Below are 16,110 nucleotides of genomic sequence, written 5' to 3'. Positions count from 1 at the left end.
TTTCCAACAAAGGATTTGTCAAGGCTTCTAGCGGCTCTGCAGTTTTAGCTCCCTTTTACAGGTACCGGCTAAACTAATATTGCTATTCAGATTCGCTTCACTAATCTGGTCCTGCACTCTATCCATCCATCCCCACTAACTATAGACCCATCACTACCGTACCTTTCCTACTCAAAATTGACAGAGTAGCCTATTTACAAATTCAAAACTACACGGAAGCTAATCATCTGCTAGGCTCTCGGCAGTCGGGATGCTGCCCTCTCCTTGGTACCGAAACAGCCTTACTAGACCGTAAGACAAAATTGAGGAGTTAAAGGATAGTGGCGAAACAGCTTTGCTACTGGACTTGTCAGCAGCCTTTGACTTGGTGGACCATGCAGTCTTATGCAGCCACCTCAAGCTTGCTGCTAACTTCACAGGAGATGCCATAGCCTCGGTCCAATCCTTTCTCGCCAACCGGACTGAGTTTTCTCTACCTCCATCTGTGCTGATCCTATCCAAATAACCTGCAGAGTCCCACAGGGATCCTGTGCCTCACCCACCATGTATAACATTTTCACCAAGCCACTATTTGACAAGTTGGACAGACTGGGTGTCACCTACACGAATTATGCAGATGACACCCAGATCCTCATACCCCTTTCGGGCAACTGTGAAGCAGACCTGGCCTTGGTGAATTAGATATACATCCACATTCAGGCATGGATGGCGACCCACGACCTCTGCCTGAACGACGATAAAACAGAGATTCTGCTCCTCGGATCTGCCTCCAACCTAAAAAACGAACCCCAAACTACGCATCCTTCAATATTGACAACCATATCATTAAGGCTATGCCTGAGGTAAAAACTCCAGATTCTATCTGGACTCTTCTCTCACCCTGAAAAAGCAAGTTAACGCTCTCTCCTCCACAACAGCTTACACTTGTAAACTAATCCGAGCTGCCAGACCATTCCTCTCCAGTGCTAGCTGTATCACTTTGGCTAATGCTCTTATGTCTAGACTTGACTACTGCAACGCCCTGTACTCGGGAGCCAACAAGTACGTCACTGACGAACTCCAAAGATTGCAAAACAACGCCCTAAGAGCAGTGTTGAACATCCCATATAGAGAGCACATCTCTAAATTCCGCAAAGAGGCCCATTGGCTAAAAATAAAGGACAGAATCCTCCTCAAAACCATATCTATCACTTCCAAATGCCTAAACAATCTAGCACCTCCTTACTTATTGGAAAAAATTTCCAGGAAATCCACACCCCGACCTTTGAGATCTGCCAACACATTCTTGCTTGAAATCCCTAGATTTAAACTGACCACGGCTGGAGGAACTAGTTTCCCAGTCAAAGCCGCGCAAGTATGGAACACACTCCCAATAGACCTCAGACGTCCCCTACCATACGCCAGACTTGGAATCAGTGCTATCAAATGGCTTCGCTCCAATGACCCATAACCACTGCTCCCCCCATTGCCACTACACGCTGACAACCACCGCACCTAACATTACTACTGTAACTTACGCACCGGACCTGCTTGTCCATAGCCGTAGGCACTCACTAACTTATGTAATGTTAAGTCTGACCCTTGTTTCTCCATCTGATCAATTATACCTTTCCATGCTCCACAAATAGCAAATATCTATACTGCTTCACTTACTGCACTAACATGGTATTCACCTGTATACACGAATGACAAATATCTGTACTGCTTCATTTACTGTACTACACTGTATCCTCATGTATGCACTAGCCTGCGTCAGGCACTGTAACTAAGCTTTGAGAATTCTTGTATTGCTGCGCCCTGCTGCCCAAGGGCTTGGTGCGCATTATCAATTTAATAAACAAACAGCAAACAAACTCTGGTGAGGGGACTTCAGGGATTTGGATGGTGTCTCTGGAGGTCCAGCAAGAGTCCACCAAACGTTTCAGCAGTAATCGGACTTCAGAAGACCATGCAGCGCACACTGGCTCGAGGTCCCCGGGTATTGGCGGTTTGCAGTCCTGCAAGGTCGCAGCTCGTCGAAGCATGGCTTAAAATGCAGACCTTCTTTAGACTAGTAGGGCTCACCAGCCTCTTGGTAGGAGTCATTTTCAGGAACCCCAGGTTGCTTGTAAGGAAGGGTTAAAATGGTCTCTGGTTACACAGCAGGCTCTCTGGTCGCTGGAATTAGTTACAGCCGTCTTTAATGCTGCTTCGGATTTGGTTCCAGTGGTTGACTTGTCAGCAGCTTCCAGGATCAGACTTTTTATCAGGAACTACAGCATAACTTCTGTAAACTCTCACTGCAGTTTACAGAAAGGGACGGCTTGCTGTCTAATCGGGACAGCAAGCTCCCCAGTAGGAACTGGTGCCTTTCAGGCAAGGTGAAGGACAAAGGGCTGCAGAATGTTGACTCCTCCCTCCCGTCCCACACACACTAGAGACTTGGCGGGGAATACAATGGAATCTCGCCGAAGACAGAACTTCATCCAGGATCTTTCCCACCTAGGATGGCAGAAGACCCAAGAAACACCAAGCAAAGGGAAATGGCAACAGAGACCACCATTCTAGAAGACTGGTGACCGTCCTGTACATTATCACAGCTGATTTGACAGCCTGCGAACTGAGGTATAACCATTGCCGCCAGCCATTTGTTATCTTGCTATTGCAACAGAAATTTTACCAGGACAGTGAGAAAGGGGATACATTGTATCTCCCCAGCACTCCACTATATAAAATGTAAATGGGATTGGAAATTCCACATTGCTCTTTGGAACAGTAGTTCACCCAAGATATAAAGAGAATTTAAAAAGGCAAGCCCAAACACAACACTGCACATAAGATGCTGTGTGCTGCCATAGAAAATTACAGCCATACACACACTATGGAGACTCATGAAAAGGTCACTCATAAAATGAGTCCAGCAAAAAGTTCTGGGGTTGACACAAGTCGGACAGATATTTCAAATTTCTGAAAATCTTACCCAGCACCTATATAAACCACTCATTGTATTTGTTGCGGCAAAGGAACAGGTAGGAATGCAGCCGTTAGAGGCTCTGCTTCCGCAGCCAATAAATGACACTCTGGTCCAAGTCCCCGCCCATGCATCTCCAGCGTGAGGCTGGATAACCTGCTTCACCCACGCATGGGAGGCAATTACTTCAGACAATTGGGTGCTCAAGACATTGGCCGAGGATGCTCTATATAGTTCCTCCAGATAAAACTGTGCCAGCCGTCAAAAACAAGAATGATCGAAGACCATTTCCTAATTGTTCAAGCAGAAGTGGAGGCCTTGCTGCAAAAGGGTGTGAACTTTTCCGTGCTCGACAGGTAAAGAAATGCAAATATTGCACCAAAAAACGACTTTCATGGGCAGCACTAGGCAAATTTTAACACTTGCACCTAAAACTGACCTTTCTTTAACCCTTAACTGCCATGCCCCCCAAGGCCTTTTTTTGGTGATTTCGGTATGTCGCCATTCAATCCCTTGTAATATTTTTGTTACATGAGATATCTTGGCCAAATTTGGCCCCTTTTCTTGCCACATGTAGGCGGTCATAACGCAACCAAGGAATCCTAGTTTGCTGTAGGGGGGTGAGAGAAAATAACCAAAATGGGAGAAAATTTGTTTTTTCAGAAAATGGCAATAAAATGACATACTAAGCCTTTTTTTTCCTTTTAAGAGCTAGCAACAAATGGTTTGCTGTGCTGAATTCACCATTTTCCAGGCTTTCAAGAACAGGTTGAGTAGAAACCAAAAATAATTTTGATATACTAACCTGCCGCTTTGTGAGGTTGGTGATTTTTGGCCTTTCTTTCCAGTAGGACATGCGTGGACGGCATGGAAGAAAAGGGTAGGAAAGCTGAATGGGAAGACCGAAAGGCATACATTTCTGAAAAAGTAAACAAAATTCCAAGTTTAGGCAGGTGTGATTTGCGTAGGTCAGGCAACAGCTATGTAGGTATAATTTCCATAGTTTGGGGAGAAATTGGGAAAATGACAAAAAAAGGTATGTGGTGGACATGGTTGGCCCGGTAAGGCAATGGCTTCTGTGAATTTTGAGAAAGCAATGCTCCGCTACGTTCCTCAGACACTTCCAGTTAGGAAATAGCAAATTTCTCGTAATGTTTCACAAAGCAAGTAGTACCGCAAGCCAAACAATTGAGCCATGGTACACAGGATTTTTATGCTTGCGGCCTAAACAGACGTACTTAGCATGTGTAAATAAGGAAAATAAATGTGGTGAGGACGGTCAAGCATACATTTTTTGACAGCATAGGCAGACCTTTTGAAGGGTAGGTGACTTGTGCAGGTTACAGTGTATAGTGCCTAAAGCAGCAAATGTAGGTCACAATTGGGAAATGAAAGGGTTGTGTGACAGAGTAGCAGCAAATGCGTCAATGTTATGAAAACCATGCTAACACAACAAATGTCATACTTTCCCACAGGTGTCGCGATGAAAACGGTACCTCATGTGTGGGTGCACCTACCTGGCCGCAAATGGAAAAGGCTAACCCACTGGTAACCCCAAGCCTTTCGGCAGAGCAGATTTTGCTCATGTGGGCAACCTACAGATTTGGGCCTAGGGTGTAACGGGGAACCCCATGCACTTCCGAAAAGAAGACACCTGTGGGCACCCCCTTTCCACTAAAACATCTGGTGGTTTAGTGGCCCCCCAACACCCACCCAAAACAAGTTGTATATATTTTTTTTGGCCCCTTCCCTAGGGTCAGATGTGCATGTGCCGATCTGCCCCCAGGGTGGGCAAAACGTACTGCCCCATGCATTAGGGGGCCATTCCAATTTTTTTCTGGTGGCCATTTTCCCCCCACCTCAAATGGATATGGGGGGGTCTCATGTACTCCTTCCTAGGGGCAGATTGCAGTCTGTCCCCAGGAATGGCTACATGAGATGCTCCCCGTCCATTTGGGGTGGGAGGGGGAGAGGGCCACCCCGCTTTCCACTGAAAACATCCATGGTGGTTTAGTGGGCCCCCCACACACCCACATTTTTATTCCCTCCCAGGGGCAGATGGACACCTATCTTCCCCCAGGGGGCCCAATACTTGTTGCCCCATGCCTTGTGGGACGGGAGGGGGGAGAGAGCCCCCCCATGTCACAAACGTGTCCTTGGTGGTCTAGTGGCATTGCTGGGTGCAGATCGAAAGCTATACTTCAAAAAAAGGTTGTTGGAAAGGGAAGAGTCTCCCCTTTCCAACTACACCTCCCTTGATCTGAACAGCACAATAGTGCCTCAGATCGAGGGAGAAAATGAAGGAAAATTAATTTGTTTTCACTGTGGAGACGTGAAATTTACTGAAGGAAATCCAACCCCCGGCCCGTGAGGAGGAACCTTCTCCTCACATACCCCAATGTTAGGGAGAATTCTCCATTCCGCTCTACCTTGGAGACCCCCAGCTCTTTTGCTGGACTCTAGGACTTTTCCATTTTTACCTGGAGAGTGAGACCCCTTTTCCCATTCGCTCATGTATTTTAATGTGATTTGAACAGTTTCTTTTGGTTTTTGGAGTCTGACAAACTACATAGGCATCTTTTTACATTGTAGCACACAGCACCTTGAGTGTAGTGCTGCACGGAAGTCTTCCAGATTTCCCCAAAGGTTTAAATACCTTTCTCTTGAAATTGACTTTAATTAAGCTTTTTAATTTCTAGACCAGCACACACTATCTTACAATAGGGTGCTGGAGTGGTTACATAGTATCCCCTTTGTCTAGCTTCTCATGTAACAGTTTTGTTTCCCTTTCCTCGATGAATGGCTGGTGGCAGTGGTTTACCTTTTACTACCATGGTGTCTTTACCGCGGGCTGCGTTCGCAGCTGCAGTAAAGCACCCTTGGGTGCCATTGTTGTCAAAAGGGCCCTGGTCGTCTTTTTTTGCCATTTCTTTGTGGAAAGGTCCTTCTTGAGATTTACTCTGCGACCCAAACCAGGTTTGGTCCCTTTGTTCATTTTTGTTTTTGGCGGGGTTCATGAGTGAAGCCCGCCTCTGGCTCCAGGGTGTCTGGTGGGGGCCGGAAGCGAGGGAGGTGCCTGAAACTCCCTGTGCTTAGTCTCCTAGGAAACAGAAATGCACTTCTAGTTGATTGGCCGGCTGGCTGTCCGGCAGGGACAGCTACCCTGCTGTGTGATTGACAGCTAGGCTGGATTGAATGGGAGAAACCTACATAAAAGGTGAGGTTTTTGGCTTGGAAGGCAGTCGACCACTGGATAAAGGAATCTGAAGAACTTGAAGAGGATGCCTGTTGCAACTCCTGGACTGTTGGTTTTCCCGGTAAAGCCCTGCTGCTGTGCTGAAACTCCAAATTTGTATCGGCTGAGAAGCCCCTGCAAGGACGACTTCTCCCTTTGAGTTGGTGGGACCAATCGACTCCAAAGTAAGCCACCTGGACATCCTGCTCAGAGCTTGTTGAATTTCCAGAGTTGCTGCTGGAAATCGAAATACCAGGGAGAGGAATACTAGTTTGTGTGCCTTGCTTTTAATCTGGCCTAGAGCTCCAGGAAGATCCTCCGGACTCCCAGGAAGCATGACTGACCTGGCCTCAGCCACCTCAAGAGTGATGGACCCCAGATTCAAGGAAAGTCTATCTCGACAGCCTGGAACCGTGGTGGTGCTGTTTGCAGTAGACGTGAGGAACTGAAACACCAAATTGCCACTTGTTTGAAGATAGCCGGTTGCTGTCGGTAACCGTCCCATTTCAGTGCAGGATTCCCCAGAAGTCCTCCCTCTTGTCCCCATGACTGAGGCCCAGGAACACCAGGATCTACAGAGCTGCACAGGAACGCAAGTCATCTGCTACTTTTCTTCTAACTAAAGGTACTGTACAGTCTAAGAACTTAGCTCTTGTTGTAGATTTGTTTCTACTCTTCACAAGCCTAACAGCTTGTGGCCCTACATTGATTCTTCTTCTTCACTAAAGACTTCTAAAACATTGTGCAAATACTTTTCTACTCACCTGCAAGAAGTGCTTCAGCTACATAGACTTTTGCCCATTGACTTTGGCCTGGCCTATTGCCACTGAAAGACTCTTCTCTGACACTAGGGGGTGGGGGGGTTAGGAGGGGGGGGGGTTTGAAATATTTGCCTGCTTGAGAGTATTTGTGATCCCTTGTTTGATCTGATGAACCTTTTCTTTGACACATCTCAAGTGCTATTCTAAATGCCAAACAGTATTATATCAATGTCTAGTGCCTTAACAATTGATGTCACCTGAGGGTGTAGGAAGTGTCTGTGTGGCATCCCCAATGGGCGCTTGCTGATTTAGAAACTAAGTGTATTTTGTAGGTATTTGTGTGTTGTCATAAAATTGCTCCCTTCTAAAGAAGGCTTATTTCTGATGTTTGTTAATCTGCTTAGAATCACATGCTGTGCATAGGTCTGACATCCAGTGGTCACTGCGGAGTATTGCATTTTGTTTTTCGTAGTCGAAAAGGGGACGTCGACCAGGCGTGTCTGAAACACTATCCCTATAGTGACGTGCGTTGTACCCACAATCCCTCACGCGTCGAGGTCCCTCAGATTGTTTTTTTCCGCCCAGCTTCTGGTCGCCTTCACGCGGAGCTCCTTGAGAGACATTGCAACCCTCGACCTTTGGTCGTTTCTTCTACGAAGATTAATACAGCACTCCCTCGACGCAGTTGTAGCTGTTCTCCGCCGAGCAAAATCATCGACGGAGGGTCGAGCGGAGGAAATCTTCGGCGCTGCCGAACACGTGGCCTGGCCTCGCTGGCCACATACAGTAGGGAGAGTGGGGTCGTGGGACATCTCTGGGTCTTTCTGAGAATGCCTTTCCCTTTCCCTGGGGGTGTTTATCGCGATTTATTGCCTCTGCTATGGAGAGGACACCATTTAGGTTTTGCCCACTTTGTAAAGGCAAATTCACTTGGAAGGACAAGCACGCACGGTGTAACCGCTGCTTGCCCCTCGATCACAAAGAGGAAGGGTGCGCGGCTTGTCGGCTTCTTAAGCCTAAAACTCTCAAAGACCGTAGGGTTAAAAGGTGGGCGGCCTACGCGATGTCGAAGGCCGAAGATTCACCCGCCGCTGCTACCACCGACAGTGACGAGGAACGCGATAACACGACCTCCGCTACGGAAGTCGAAACCCCCTCTAAGGAGCGCTCACGCGCTTCGTCGTCTGTCCCCGGCCCCGGCGGGCTCGGCTCACGCCCTGCTTATGGGGATGAACACCCCGGCGACACTGACGCACACAAAGATTCACACAAAGATAAGCACACAACCCAAGGCTCTTCTTCGTCTAAGTCGAAGAGAGCTTCGGCGCCCAAGGAGACGCAGGTTCCACCGGCGGCCTCCTCGGACCGTTCGGGTTCGAAGCCCCTCTCGCAACCGCAGCCGCGACCTGCGACTGGGCTTTCGGCAAACAAAGGCGCCACCACCAAACCATCGGCCGGTGCGCATCAACAGAAGGCGCAGACCGCCGTACAGCGCTCGACACCTATAGCGTCAAACTCAAGCTTCCGCCGACAAACTAGTCGCCGACAAGAGAGTCGCCGATAGCTTGGCAAGGATCGTTGTAGCCGACGCCCAAAAGCGTACGCCGAAGATTTCGTCGAGCGTTACGCATAGATCAAAGGATACGCCGAAAAAACCCGAAGGGAAGCAGGGACTACCCCCTTCAGTCAGGGAGTCTCCCGACACACCTGAGGGTTTTGAGGAGGGCGACGGGACACTTTCTTCGACGCTTTGGGAGAGGTCGAGCCATTTCGAGGTAGAAAACTCTATTTTTCCCCCGCTAGACCGCTCTGGGGTACCCCATGAAACAATGGAAAGACTCCACCTCTGTATGGAGAAGATGGAAAGGTTTATGAGTACCCAGGCCCCTCTAACTCACAAGAGGACTAGAGAATGGCCTCAAGAGGACCCCAGGGCCAAAAATCCAAGGCTGGTCGATCCCCAGCTGGACACAGCCTCAGACTTCCAAGATGTTTATGACCTCACTGGGGAGGAACAATACTTCGAGGAAGAAGATGATTTCATGGACAACGAAGGACAGAACCAGGAGGAATGTCTAGAAGACAGAACAGACATTATAGAAGAAGGCTTCGGGGTTAGCCCAGGAGAAGGACCTTCGCACCCCTGGCAATCACCATCAGTGTGTTCCGACACTGATGTCCTAAATCTAACTCCTCCGGACAATTCTCCAGTTAGGAACACGTCTCCAATTGACGACCAGCCCACTTTCAATGCTCTGTTGCGCAGAGCGGCAGCGCATTTCGAACTGGACACGGGGGAACTCTCTCCAGAATTAGACTTTGTAGAGAGAGTGATTAAAGAAAAACCCCCGGTCAGCCAGACCATCCCACTCCTCGCTTCTGTGAAAAGGAGGATCATCCCTTCGCTGTCCACTCCCGCATTGATCAGAGGGGTCAATCCACGGATTGAAAAACTTTTCGCTCCTTCACCCTCAGACCCGCTCTACATTAAGGGACATTCCATACCGGACTCCCTAGTAGTATCTAATACTAGAAAGAGGGCAGGGGTACCACTTTCCACCAGTGAGGCACCCCCTGACAAGGAGGGCAAGAGGCTATATGCCCTTGCAAAAAGAGTTACTTCCTCGGCTGCCTTCTCAGCAAGAATTGCCAACAACAATTCCTTGCTTGCGAGCTACGCAGACGCGCAGTGGGCCAAACTGCGCAAAGACGCCGAGGAAGCACCGGAGCCTTTACGCACACGCCTACTGTCTACTATTGGCGAGGGAACACAAGTGAACCAGAGCATTGTTAAGAACTCTCTGGACGCGGCAGAAACAGCAGGACGTTCCCTGGTACAAGGAATACTCCTAAAGCGCCATGTATGGCTGCGCAACTCAGGCTTTAAACCGGAGACACAGGCGTCCTTAATAAATAAACCTGTCGAGGACGCTAACCTCTTCGGGAAAGCGGTAGATGACGCCCTAGAGATGGCCAAAAAAGAGTTCGACACTATCAAGACTCTTGACCAGATCTCTAGGCCCACTACCAGACGCGGCTACGGCAACAAGCGCTTTTTTCATGGCCAACGCCAACAACAACGTCAACATCAGCAATACCCTGCCACCAGTTACCAAACCAATAGTGGGCAGTACAGCCAAAGAGGCCAATGCCGGGGCAAAGGGAGAGGTCGGGGATCCACCCCCAGAGGCTCCCAAGCCCCCAACAACTCCAAGTGACGCGAAGATTCGCGTCCCCTCCCATGCAACACCGGTCGGGGGCCGGATAACATCCTTTCTTCCTGCATGGGAGGAGATAACGTCAGACCGTTGGGTACTTTCCACCGTAGCCCACGGATACTGTATCGAATTCAACAGTTCCCCATCCTACAGACCCCCGAGGGGACGGCGGTTGACGCCGGAACATCTTGCCATCCTTCTCCAAGAAGTACAACAACTGCTGGAAAAAGGAGCCATAGAGGTCGTGCCTCTATCTCAGGTAACGGAAGGTATTTATTCAGTGTACTTCCTTGTACCCAAAAAGGATCTAACCATGCGCCCTGTATTAGATCTGCGCCCAGCGAACAAGTTTATCAAACCCCAAAAGTTTCGTATGGTGACCTTACAGGAGGTGATCCCGCTGCTTTCGCAGGGAGATTACATGACAACATTGGACATGAAAGATGCATACTTTCATATTTCAATGTTGCCAGCGCACAGAAAATACCTAAGGTTCATGATAGAGGGCAAACACTACCAGTTCAAGGTGCTACCCTTCGGTATAGCTTCAGCACCAAGGGTATTCACAAAGGTACTGGCAGTGGCTGCGGCCCACCTGCGCAGGTTGTCCATCCCAGTTTACCCTTACCTCGACGACTGGCTCATAACAGGGGATTCCTACGAAACATGTTTCTCCAATACCCAAAAGACGGTAGACCTTTTGTTCCAGCTGGGCTTCTCCATCAACGAAAAGAAGTCCAGTCTAGACCCCAGTCAAATCAAACAATTCCTAGGGGCTCTAATTCAAACAAGGGACGGCCTCGTCTTCCCCTCCAAAGAGAGGGTCCAAAACATGCTGTTTCAGATCCCCCAATATGTGACCGGCCGAGAGGTGACGGTACGCAAAGCAATGCGCTTGCTAGGAATGATGGCGTCATGTATTTATTTGGTACCTCACGCGCGCCTGCGCATGCGCCCAATGCAAGAGTGGCTCAACAGCCAGTGGTGTCAGGCCAGCGGACAATGGGACGATCTAGTAGTAGTCTCGCAGGCCTTAGTTCTCTCGCTACGGTGGTGGACAAAAGGGAACATGGAAAAAGGAAAACCCTTTGCCACACCCGCGGCGGAAGCCACTCTAACCACAGACGCATCCCTCACAGGATGGGGTGCTCACCTATCCCATCAGACTGCTCACGGAGTGTGGACTCCGAACGTAGCATCCAAACACATCAATCTACTGGAGCTACTAGCGGTATTCAAGGCGCTAAAAGCCTTCCAAGAACACCTACAAGGCAAGACAGTAATGGTCCTTACGGACAGCACTACAGCCATGTACTACATCAACAAGCAAGGGGGCACCCACTCTCCAGGCTTGTCCAAACTGGCCCAGAATATATGGAAGTGGGCTCTCAGACAGGACATGTTCCTACTGTCACTACATGTTCCCGGGGAACTCAATCTGCTGGCAGACAGACTCAGCAGAGACTTCCCCCTGCCCGAAGAGTACGAATGGCGTCTGCACGAAGACATCGTCTTCACACGATGGGGATTCCCAGAAATAGACCTGTTCGCAACCCTGGAGAACTCTCAATGCCTAAGTTACGCCTCCAGGTACCCCCAGAACCAATCCAAGGGGAACGGTCTATCGATGCAATGGTCAGGGAAATTTGTTTACGCTTTTCCCCCCGGCTCCCCTTCTCAACAAGGTGGTGCACAAGATGCACCAGGAACAAGTGACCATGATACTAGTGGCCCCTATGTGGGCACGACAACCATGGTTCGCTCACTTGATGGAGATGTCTCTATCTCCCCCAGTAAAACTCCCCTGCCCGTACAACATGCTGTCGCAGAACAAGGGCAGGACTCTGCACCCATGCCCCCAGACCATGAACTTAGCAGCTTGGCTCCTGAGGTCATAGAGTTCGGACATCTACAACTCCCGCAAAGATGCATGGACATCCTCAGGGAAGCCAGAAAACCGAACACTCGCCACTGCTATTCTAGCAAGTGGAAAAGATTTGTCATCTGGTGCAGGAGTAAAAGCATCAACCCTATTGACTGCTCTCCCACACATGTGGTACTATACCTGACCCATCTCTTGGATTCAGGTCTAGTGTTTAACTCCATTAAAGTCCACCTAGCGGCACTTTCTGCATACACCACTTCCCAACTCAGTGTCGTGGTGGAGGATCCCAGTTATAAAGGCCTTCATGGAGGGAGTAAAAAGAATACACCCCCCGATAGCTGACCCTGCTCCCGGATGGGACCTTAATGTGGTACTTACCAAACTCATGGGCTCTCCATTCGAACCCATGCACAAGGCATCTCTTAAACACCTCACTCTTAAGACTGCTTTTTTAATAGCTATCACCTCCATCAGGAGAGTAAGTGAACTTCAGGCTCTTTCTATTCTAGACCCCTTTGTTACAGTTCAGAGATAAAGTGGTTCTACGCACTCACCCTAGGTTTGCTCCGAAATTTATTTCTAAATTCCACGTAAACCAGTCTATAGAACTACCAACGTTCTTTCAAAATCCTTCCAATTTGGGAGAAAGGACTCTGCACACACTCGATGTACGCAGGGCGGTCATGTTCTACATGGAAAGAACCAGACCATTGAGGAAGACTAATCAGTTCTTCGTCTCGGTGGCAGCAGGAAGAGAAGGGGATGCAGTTTCAAAGTCCACTATTTCTAGATGGATTGTTCAATGCATCACTCTCTGCTATACTCTTGCTAAGAGAGAACTGCCCTTTAAGCCTAGAGCACACTCTACTCGAGGCACGGGGGCATCCATAGCATTCATTGCAAATGTTCCCCTTGAGTCCATCTGCAAAGCGGCTACCTGGAGTTCTGTGCACACCTTTACAAAACACTACTGTCTAGATACACACTCTAGATCTGACTCCCAGGTGGGACAGGCAGTATTACGACACCTTTTCTCTACTGTTCCTTCTCATAACCCACCGCCAACTCCGGGTACTGCTCGCTAGTCTATGCACAGCATGTGATTCTAAGCAGATTAACAAACATCAGAAGAGAATGCATTACTTACCGTAAAAGCATTTCTGATGGTTGTATCTGCTTAGATTCACATGCGCCCACCCTTCCTCCCCGCTCGGATGGAAGGAACATAGACTTCCTTTATATATCTCTCTCTCTCTTTCTGTACTCACTCACGTCTAGAAGGCTCCCTCAGGGCAGAAAAAATACAAACAGAGGGACCTCGACGCGTGAGGGATTGTGGGTACAACGCACGTCACTATAGGGATAGTGTTTCAGACACGCCTGGTCGACGTCCCCTTTTCGACTACGAAAAACAAAATGCAATACTCCGCAGTGACCACTGGATGTCGGACCTATGCACAGCATGTGAATCTAAGCAGATACAACCATCAGAAATGCTTTTACGGTAAGTAATGCATTCTCATAAATGACAGGTAAATAATTGTTTTATCAAGACACCTTGAAGTTTGTTTGAATAATTGTCACTGTGAATCTGTGTAACCACTCTATTGCTCACATTGACCCCTCTTGAGATCAGCCTGGCTGCTCCACTGCGCTACCAACCTCTGTAGTTCAGTTCAGACTTGCACCAAAGGTTGGGTCCTATTGCAAGGAGGCTGAGATTGTTGTAGTACACCCGAAGTGTCCTACCGTAAATCTGTACCTTGCACCCAGGGGTTGGATTGCACTTTTGAGCGATCCTTGCTTTGCAGGGATCGCACAAAAGAACGTGCCAAAAAGGCAACGCGTACGTAATGTCAAGGACGAGATAGCTCGTCCTTGGCACTTCAAATGTTAATAGAAAGAAAAATGACTTGCATGGACTCGATAGTTTTTGTTTTACACTGCATCATTTCCCTCAGTGCCGTAATGGGCCTCTTGTATGAGATTAGTATGGGACTAGAATTTTTCTTTCATTGTAATTAGTTTTGTGTGCTTCAAACTTCAATTAAATAATTTTTTCCAATGTAGGTGCGGTGAAATGGTCACAAAACGGGAACGCTTTAATGATCTCTCTATTGACCTGCCTCGAAGAAGGAAACTACCAACTCCTCGTTCTATCCAGGATTCACTAGATCTCTTTTTCCGGGTAGGTTATTTTTAAAATCCAATAACTGTTGCGTAGCTATCAAGGTTATCTGCATTAGTTGGCCACATCTATTGTTTCAGCTTGTCACTGCCCTGATATTTTTCTCTGCTTCCTGAGAAAGATCTTGAATTGTTTCTAGTGTACTTACTAGAGCTATAAGAGTACTGAACTAGATTGGTTGCTACTGAAACATGTGGTGGGAATGTATTAGACTAATGCAAAAAAGTAGGTCTGCTATTATCTAGTTGGGAATGTCATACATTTATGATCGTTGGTCATGCACTTTTAATCTCTGCAAATGTAAAACAAGTTAACGGGTTGAGATGCTGGGTTAAGCCCTACTATCATCTTGTATCATGCTTTGCAAATTATGTTGCCAACTTGATGTGAGAATGTTTGCAAATGAATTCCAAATGAATAGGGATTCTGGAGTAGTTTAGCATAATTGATATTTCTGAAGATGCATGCATTTCGCATTAGGTGTGTGAAAGTTGCATAGAGAACGTCAATAGCTGTAAAGACTTTCTTTTTTATTACGTTTTTATGTTCAGATCTAGGATTGTTTCATGAGAATTTAATCTTGCAGAGTTTCTTCGTGGCATTGCATCCTGGAAAATGAATGCCAGGCTGAATATTAAACTCCACTCCTGTAGCTTTCAGTATGTCTCTATGATATTTCAATGTGTGAAGTGATCGTGAAATAGGGAAGATGTTAATCTTGTAGCCCTGTATCTGATGTGTTGGAGTCTCTGATTGGAACCTAATGTAAATAAAGCAAGCTTGGGGAATAGCTTTGGGTTTATGGAGTGGGGATTTAAACCAGTGTGATTTCAACCATACGCATTGGCAGATAGTTGGTAGGTTTATAGAAGCACTGATATGGCCCGCCCAAGGTTTTTATTCCATTCCTGAAAGTGTTGTATATTTATTTATACTTATATAGCGCGCAGACAGCCCAGGGGCATTGTGACGCTGTTACTTGCAGGAACTTAGTTACAGGGGGTACAGGATTGGTAGCAGTCGTTGCCACATTATGATTGCTACAAACAGATCAGTCATTACAGCTCATGCCTCTTTGGTTATTACATTAGTTTATTGGCAAACATGGTGCTGCTAGAGACCTTATGGGAAGAGGATGGTTTTCATAGCTTTCCGGAAGGCAATGAGGGAGGGCTCACATCGGATTGTGGGAGGTCAGGCATTCCAGTGTGATGGTGCGAGATAAGGGAAGCTGGGTCCTCCAGCTCTGGTTCTTTTTACTAGTGGCACACCGAGCATGTTGGTATATGGTGACCTGGTTGGCCTTGTGGATGAGACGGGGTGGTTTCTTTGTGAGAGGTAGACCGGGGCGGTGAGGTGGAGGCACTTGTGGGTCGGTGTCAGAGCTTTGAAGATGATTCTTTCCCTTATTGGTAGCCAGTGGGCTAGTTTTCTGGCCTCGGATGTGTTCTTTTCGTGATACCTTGGGCAGCACGGAGGGCATTGTTCTGTATGATTTGTAGCCTTTACGGGTTTTTGTTGAAAGTTCCTAGGAAGAGTACATTGCAGTAATCTAGCCTGGAGCCGGTGATTGCTCTGGCTATGTTTGTGCAATTCTCTTTGGAGAGGAAGGGTCTGACTGCGTTGATCAGTTTGGCGTGGTACTCAGCTGAGGAGGCTATTGCGTTGACTTGTCTGTCCATGGAGATGTTGGAATCCAAATAGACACTAAAAGTTTGGACCGAGTCGGAGACGGGTATTTTAATGGAGTCAATGGTGAAATTACTGAATTGGGAGTCTAGATTTTTTAGCGTGTCGGGGGGAGCCTACCAGTAGGAGTTCAGTCTTGTCGGAGTTGAGGCATAGTCCAGTGTCTGCCATCCATGCTTGGATG

At 47.8% G+C, this 16,110-nt stretch overlaps 1 protein-coding gene across 3 annotated transcripts in view; it reads left to right on the top strand.

Moving 5' to 3' along the window:
• The window catches only part of USP37 (ubiquitin specific peptidase 37), a 724,569-nt gene that overhangs the window by 328,329 nt on the left and 380,130 nt on the right, over nucleotides 1–16,110 (top strand). For all 3 annotated transcript variants that reach the window (XM_069616844.1, XM_069616843.1, XM_069616845.1), the window contains one exon: nucleotides 14,120–14,237. In XM_069616844.1, coding sequence (XP_069472945.1) covers nucleotides 14,120–14,237 — 118 coding nt within the window. The remainder of the gene's footprint in view (nucleotides 1–14,119; nucleotides 14,238–16,110) is intronic.

This window comes from Ambystoma mexicanum, chromosome 9, assembly GCF_040938575.1.
Source record: "Ambystoma mexicanum isolate Mex_15411 chromosome 9, UKY_AmexF1_1, whole genome shotgun sequence".
Classification (NCBI taxonomy): Eukaryota; Metazoa; Chordata; class Amphibia; order Caudata; family Ambystomatidae; genus Ambystoma; species Ambystoma mexicanum.
The sequence above is the reverse complement of the archived record's forward strand: the minus strand, read 5'-3'. Positions and strand labels throughout refer to the sequence as shown.